The sequence below is a fragment of the Plasmodium sp. gorilla clade G2 genome, assembly GCF_900097015.1.
Source record: "Plasmodium sp. gorilla clade G2 genome assembly, chromosome: 11".
Classification (NCBI taxonomy): domain Eukaryota; phylum Apicomplexa; class Aconoidasida; order Haemosporida; family Plasmodiidae; genus Plasmodium; species Plasmodium adleri (nom. inval.).
This window is the reverse complement of record NC_041703.1, coordinates 1,166,720-1,175,718: the sequence shown is the minus strand read 5'-3', so window position 1 is coordinate 1,175,718 and position 8,999 is coordinate 1,166,720. Positions and strand designations below refer to the sequence as shown.

General features: G+C 20.6%; 1 protein-coding gene across 1 annotated transcript; it reads left to right on the top strand.

The window, feature by feature from the left end:
• Positions 1–2,676: 2,676 nt before the first annotated feature.
• PADL01_1131500 (conserved Plasmodium protein, unknown function) lies at positions 2,677–8,896 on the top strand (the record flags this gene model as incomplete). Its single annotated transcript, XM_028682787.1, is given in 3 exon segments — positions 2,677–7,899; positions 7,917–8,454; positions 8,580–8,896. The coding sequence occupies 3 exon segments, from the start codon at positions 2,677–2,679 to the stop codon at positions 8,894–8,896; spliced, it is 6,078 nt and encodes a 2,025-aa protein (XP_028539030.1).
• Positions 8,897–8,999: the final 103 nt, after the last annotated feature.

The window sequence follows — 8,999 nt, the reverse complement described above, 5'->3', positions numbered from 1 at the left end:
TGTGTATACATCAAAGGGGAAATTAATACATACATATATATATATATATATATATATATATATATTTATTTATTATTGCATATTATATATTAGTATATTAAAACAATTAACATCATATTTATTTTTATTTAGAAGGCACATAACTGTTATAATAAAAAATATCACCTTATTGGTTGTGCTTATATATTAGCTGCATATTATAATTTTAAACCTAAAAAGATATAAATTGATAATTTATATATATATATATATATATATTTATTTTATTTTTCAATTGGCTCCATGTTGTAATTACATTTTCAGCTACATTCCTAAACCCTTACAACTTCTGTCCATTTATGAACGAAAACAAAAAAAAAATAAAAATAAAAATAAAACATATATACAGATAAATAATATTTACATGCTTTATTTTTTATTCGAATTAATTTATATTCATTTATATTAAAAAATATATATTTATTTTTTTTGACATTTTATATTTATTAAAATGAATAATGCACTATTATTTCTTAGAAGGAAAACTTACAAAAAAAAAGAAAAAATAAATATTTGATCTAACAAATGTAAATATATATATATAATTTATATATATATGCACACTTATATTTCATTAGTTTTATTTTTAACCCAAATATGTCCACCAAAAATATGTTTTCATTTTTTACAAATATTAAAATATAAATAAATACATATATAATATATATATATATATTAATTTTTTTTTTATTTGTAATTAATAAACAACCAAAATATAATGTATCGTGAAAGTAAATAAAACATTGGTTATTTTATATATATATATATATAATTATTACATGGTACATATTTTATTTTATTTTATTTTATTTTTTCTGTGTTTTTTTCCCTGTCCCATAACATAATATAAGAAAAAATTGAAAAATCATATATATGGAATTATATTACCCGGAAATATTATACTCATGTTGACAAGTAAAATGTGGTATATAATTTTTTATAAGTTACCATATTTTTCTTTCATCAAACCATTTAATATTAAAGACTAAAGAAAAGGTAAATATATTTAATATTGATAGAAAATTATTTTTATTCTATGGATTTATTACAAAGGTAATATTGAAGAAATATACATACTTTCAATATTATATATGTGTACACATTAAGATAAATATGTGTATAGTTTTTAAAAAATTATATATTATAATTTGTACTTGAAAATGTAATAAATGTATATTATATTCTTTATTTATACATTTATAGTGTATTCATTCGATTTTATATATTTATGTATTAAAAAAGCTTTATTATTTTTTTTATTTTTTTGGAGGTCGAAAGAAGAATATAATTCAATAATTTAATATCATTAAAATTTTTGCTAAAAAGGAAATAAAAAAAAAAATAAAAAGATAAAAAAATAAAAATAAAAAGATAAAAAAATAAAAAAAAGGTTGAAAGTTTAATTTTTTTTTAATCGTATTTATGTTTTTATCAAATAATACATAAATAATAAGAACAAAGCTATATCTTATAAAAAGATGTAATTTTTATGTGTTTATTTGGAAATAAGTTTTCTTTTTTTTTTTTTTTTTTTTCTTATTATTTAATTTATTCTAGTTTTATATAATATTATTCGAATGACAAAAATATATAAAATAAAATTATTAATCGAATTAAGAAAATAAATATATAAATAAATAAATTAAATAATAATAGTAATCTGTAAATAGATGCTCGAATAAAAATAATACTAGAATGAAAAAAAAAAAAAAAAAAAAAAAATACAAACCTTATATATATTATTATTTCATTTAAAATTACTTTTAATATTATAAGCATTTATAATACATTTTAATTCATTTTAACTTCTTTTAGCCTCTTATTTTTTTTTTTTTTTTTCTTCCTTTATACTATGATCATAGTACACCATATAGGTATTTATATATATTTTATTTACACATTTTTATTTCATTAATTTATTTTTTATTTTCTCAAGAATCATATGTGTATTATATAATTATATGCATATGATAATACATATATGAAGCATAAAAAATAGTTGCATTAAAATAACCATATTTTTATTCTTTTTTAATAAATATATATATTTATTATATATATATTATATATATAATAATTTCTATTATATTGTCAAATCTAAGATATAATATTTTATTATACTTTTAATATTTCAATTTATCTTATTTTTTAAATTATTATATTGTGCAATAAAGATACACCCAAAAAAAAAAAAAAAAAAAAAAAAAAAAAAAAAAAAAATCTAATAATATATATATATATATATATATATATATATATATATATATATATATATATAATATTAAAATAATATATAAAAAAAAAAAAGATTATTTACGAATATTCACATAAAAATGAATAAAATAAATATCATATATAAAAATATATATATATTTATTTTTATTCACTTGTTATTCTTTCACCATATTTTATTCTTAATATTCCCTTTGTACACATATTTATATATACAATAAATGTGAGATCAAAATTAGAATGTATAATAATTCTTTGTAAGAATTTATTATATATTTCTTAATAATGGTCAAATATATATATATAATATATATATATTATATACGTATTATTTATTTGTTTGCCTTATTTATATTTTATTTTTTCTGGTTTTAATCTAGTTGTTTTTTTCCTTTATATGCAATAATGGAAAAATATTTTATGAAAAAAATAAAAGGAGTATTTTCCACTTTTAAAAAGGATAACCCGAACAATAATAATAATAACAATAATAATAATAACAATAATAACAACAATAATAATAATAATAATAGTAATCGTAATGATGATGATAATAATTACCGACAATCTAACCAGGACAAAAATTCCTCCATTGGAAACCAAACAATCGTTGAAATGACGAATGATGCATATAAACAAGAAAAGGATATGAACTATATGTTATCTCAGAATAAAGAAACAAAAGAAGAATCTAACAGTAATCTTAAAAAGAAAAATCTTAAAAACAAAAATTACAAAAAGCTTGATAATAATGAGAAGGATATTCCAGGATTTAGTAAAAAAATGAAATATGCCAAATTATATCAAAAAGAAAATATGTTGTCAATAGATAATTATATAAAAATAAATAAGAAACATAATTTAAATTTTGTAAAAAGGAAATATACGAAAAGAAAACTTATGGCTTCCAATATACAAAATATATGTAATTTTATAACAATCAAAAATAAAAATGAAACTAGAACTAAGCAAGTTGAAAGCTTAGAAAATTATAAGGAAGAAAATAAAAGCACACCTTACAAGGATGAAGAAAAAAAAATGAATTTACAATATGAGGAAGAACATAACAATGAAAATGTAGCACAAGAAATAAAAGGAGGGAAAAGAAAGAAGAAAAAAAAATTAGATAAGAATCAAAATAATATGAAGGAAGATAATTTAAATAATGACGTATTGGGTGAGGATATTATCATAAAGGGACAATATGATAATAATAATAATAATAATAATAATAATAGTAATAATAGTATGAATGAATATAATGTATTGGATGATCCTTCCAATATTCAATTTCATAAAGACACACCATTGAAAAACCAAGGAAAGAACAAAGATATATTCAAAAATTTAAAAACGAAAAATATTGGTATATATGATAAAAACAAAAACACTTCTTTAAAAAATTATGGAGAACAAAAAAAGATCAACCGTATTGATGAAATTTTTAAAAACTTAATAGAGAAAAGGAAAAAAAAAGAAATGAGACAAAAATATATGCTCAAAAAAAAATCTCTCATAAATAATAATAAAGGAAAAACGAATGAAAATTATGAACGCGAACAAGTGGAAGGGGAAAAGGAAGAAAAACAAAAAGATAACGATACTTATGATGATTTTGAAGAATTGGATGAAGAATTAAAAAAGGAAAGCGAAGATGAAGATGAAGAAGATGATGATGATGATGATGATGATAAAAGTGGTGAGGTAGAAGAAAAACAAAAGAATCATCAAAATAACAAAACATCAAATAATACATATGACAACAAATCAGATGATTATCACGGTAGAAATACACACTTATTGAAAAAAGAAAAAAAACAACGAACAAAAAAAGATAGTAAAAAAGTTCTTCCTATGATTGATGAAAACACTATAGAAAAATGTTACAAACAAATGATAATCTTTGCCGAAAAATTTAGTTCCTTCAAAAATAAATTTGATCAATATTATAATACCAATGAATATTGGAATTTAAAGAAAAAAGGGAAAAAAAGAAAAAATTCAATAAACACTAGTAATAAGGAAAATATGGAAAATGATTTCTTTGATGAAGATTGTATGAAAAAAGAAACAAACGAACTTGAAGAATTAAACAAAAATATACAGAAACTTTTAAATGCAAATATGTCTAATGATGTAAATATAGATAAAATAAACGAAATTAAAAAATATACACAAGATAATCATAATAAAAATGTTATGAAAAATATAAATATTTCAGAAAGTATTTATTTTGATTGTGAAAATACAAGTGCTAAAAAAAGAAAATGTTCTGATAATGCTAGTATTAGTACAAATGAAGAAAATTTAAATAAACTTCTTGAGTATGCCACAAATAAAAAAAATAACATGATTAATTCTGAAGATGACATAAAAACTGATGAGGAATATGAACAAGAAAAGAAGAAAAAAAATAAAAATAAAACTAAGAAGAAAAACAAGAGAAAAAAAGAAAAATATGATGATTTACAAAAATCAAATGAAAACAACTTAACGGAAGATATTGATTTGGTAAGAGAAAATCAGGAAGAGGAAAAGGAAGAAAATAAACAAATTAAGATAGTAACACAAAAGAAAGGCAGAAAAAAAAAGAAAACTGAAAAGGTACAAATAGAAAATGATCAAACTGAAAAGGTACAAATAGAAAATGATCAAACTGAAAAGGTACAAATAGAAAATGATCAAACTGAAAAGGTACAAATAGAAAATGATCAAACTGAAAAGGTACAAATAGAAAATGATCAAATTGAAAAGGTACAAATAGAAAATGATCAAACTGAAAAGGTACAAATAGAAAATGATCAAACTGAAAAGGTGAAAATAGAAAATGTACAAACTGAAAATATACAAACTAACAATGTACAATATGAAAATATTCAAACTGAAAATTCCCAAACTCAAAATGTACAAACTCAAAATGTACAAACTCAAAATATACAAACTCAAAATATACAAACTGAAAATGTACAAACTGAAAATGTACAAACTGAAAATGTACAAACTGAAAATTCCCAAACTGATAATGTACAAACTCAAAATGAATCTTTTAAAATTGAGACAACTGACAATGTTGTAGTAGTAAAAGATAACCTAAATGATAAAATTTTGGAGAATCCAATAGAAGCATCTAATATTTCGAATGAAGTTTCTGAGGAAGAAATGAAAATGTTCAACAACACAAATGGTAATATCGATAAAGATATAAATATGATAGATATCCCACATGAAGATTCGAATAAATATATAAAAGATGAACTAAATATCAATGAAAATAACAATAATCTTTTAAATATCCAAAATGGTGAAACCATAGAATATGCTGCTAGCATAAAAAGTGATAACATAATTAATGATCCTGAAGAGGATGCTTTACCAAGAAACGAAACAATTAATATACTCAAGCATGAACATGTATCAAGTAAAGAACAAGAAGAAGAAAAAAATATTTTAAATGAACAAGAATTAAATGATATAAAGGAAGAAAGGAAACAAGAAAATAATATTGATTCCAAATTACCTTATTTTGCTATAGAACAAAGAAAAAAATTAATTAAAGAAACAAACCGATTTTTTAAAATGTATAATTTACATTTAAAAATTGAAAAGTTACCTATTAATATTCCAGATGATTTAAAACTACTTATGCAAAAAAAAAAGAAAATTGCCGATATTATTAATGATTACAAAATAGTTTTTAAAACATTAGAGAAATATGCTCAAAAGGAAAAGAATATTTCGGAAGAACAAGATGGAGAAGAAAGAAAACTGTCACATGATAATCTAGATAAACAAGAAGGACAAAATGGTGATAATGATAATGATATTAATAGTAATAGTAATAATATTAATAGTAATAATAATGATTTATTTATTGATAATAACGTAACAAATAATGTGGTGCAATATACAGATGGAGATGAACAAAATAAAGAACAAAACATATCTTCTCAAATAGATAAAGAAAGTGTAATTCTTACAAATAAGGAAGAAACAGTTGTTGATAAAAATAACATATCATCTGAATTGAAGGAAGAAAATAAAGACAAAGAAAATAAAGAAAATGTCACAAATAAAGATGCTGATTTATCTCTCGATGTAAATGCTGAAACAAATGAAAAGATACCCAAAAGAAGAGGAAGGAGAAAAAAAATAGAAAAAGAAATAGAAGTACAAGTAGGAAAAAGAAGAGGAAGAAAAAGACAAACTGAAGATCTATTAAATGATAACAACATTAACGATGATAGCTTATATTATTTGAGTGATAATTCTAAGGAATTAATAGAAAAGGAATTTAAGAAGTTTATGAACATATTTGAAAGCATTAACAAAATTGAATCAAATGAACCAAACGAATTAAATAAATCAAATGAGTTAAATGAATTAAATAAATCAAATGAACCAAATGAATTAAATAAATCAAATGAACCAAACGAATTAAATAAATCAAATGAGTTAAATGAATTAAATAATTCAAATGAATCAAATGAATTAAATAAAACAAATGAGTTAAATGAATTAAATAAATCAAATGAACCAAATGAATTAAATAATTCAAACGAGCCAAATGAACCAAATGAACCAAATGAACCAAATGAACCAAATGAGAAAAATATCAAAACCGTTTCTAATATGAAAGATACTTTTAATGATCAACAAAAGGATGAAGTTATTGATGATGCTACTACATGTACATTTATGGATCTAAATAATTGTACATTTGGAGATAACAAGAATAACATAAATGAAGAGAACAAGAATGATAAACAAACAAGCAAAGAAGAACAATGCCAACCAATTGATAATGATATACAAAAGGAAACACAAAATTCTGAAAAATCAGAATATTTTGAAAAATATGATAATTCATTTATTCATAAAGTTATAAACGATTTAATACATAATAATGAAGAAGAAGAAAATTATATAGAATACTCAAATATAGATAATGAAGAAATAAAATACAGAAAATTAAACCAAGTAATAACAAACCTAAAAATAAAAGAAAAAAAAATTGACTTAATTTTAAGTAATAATTTAAGCTTTTTCAAATATTCCTGTATGTATAGAAAGCGTCAATTATTACATGAGAAAATGTTAGGAAATTGGAGTTATGTAGAAAATAAAATTAATAGAAGAGATGATATTAGAAATAAAAATTTGCCTTTTCAATTATTAAAACTAGAACAAAATATGTTAGAAAATATTCCTAAATGTTATGATGATATATTATTAGAAGATTTTTCTGGTATTATTATAACGTTAAATACAAATTCTTTTGAAAGAGAATCAGATGGAAAAATTATTAATGTGTCAAAAGTTATATGTGGATGTTTAATTGAATATCTAAATAATACATCTGAATTAAATATAAAATGTATATGGGCACATCCATTTTTAAATACAAAATCTACTTATTACATTTTATGTGCATTCTTACCAAGGGTTATATTAGAAGCATTTTTAAATAATACAGGAACATTACATAATGATACAATTGATAAGGATAATATAAATATTGTCAATTCTGAAAAAGGAGAAGTGATAGAAAGTATGAATTCTGAAATAGATGAATTCAAAAATTCTGAAAAAACAGAAAAAAAAAAAAAAAAAAAAAAAAAAGTTTTTATGATAGATTAAATGAATTAGATATGGAAAAAATCAAGAACGATCATCATGAAAATGATAATATAAATAATTCTCATAATAATATTATCAAATTAGAAGATGCATATTTCTCAAACTATTCTACATATGAATATCCTTTAACTCATCTTTTAAATTTCAATAAAGAATGTGCATATGCCTTAAATTATAATCAGAACCTTTTCAAAGCTAATGAAAATAAACATGACAATATCATCAACACATGTAATAATATGAAAGATCATAATAATTGTAAGGATAATAATACATTATCTTCTAAAGATAGCAATAACAAATTTTTGTATATAATATTTAGTGATATTGATATATTTCCAAGACAGTGCTATTTAATTTTATGTTCTTACAAGTATATGTGTTTAAATATGCACTATGATACAGATAATTATTCTGTTCATTATGATTTAGAAAATATGAAAAAAGAAAATGTGGGAAAAACAACAGAGTTATCTAATAGTTGTCCTTGCAAATGTATGAAGTCTATTCCCGATGATTCTGAGGAATCCTATGAGCGTATAATAGGTAAAAAATGAAATATATATATATATATACATATGTATGTATGTTTTTTTTTTTTTTTTTTTTTTTTTTTTTGTGTATAATAATTTTTTAAACAAAATGTTCATATATTTTTTATATTTTATTAGGTTTGAGTGAACTTTATATGTATTATATGATACCCAAAAAGGAGGAAAGGGAACGTCTCGGTCTACTAAAAAGAAACGGCTGGAGAGATTTAATTTGCAGTACCTTTCTTGAAGACGTACATGAAAATATTAGTAGTATCTTAAAAATTAAAACACATATTAATAAGGTATCAGAACATATATCTGTACAAAATAGAATATATGAAAAACGCTACACACCTATATATATAAATAAATATGAGTGGTGTGGATTAAAATTGAAGGATATTCGTAACATGCTAAACGAAGATTTTAATTATGATGGCCACGATAAATGATCCATAAAAAAATAAAATGGGACATACACATATGCAAATATATATATATATGTATGTATGTATTTGTTTATTTATTTATTAATTTTTAGACTCATAAAATACA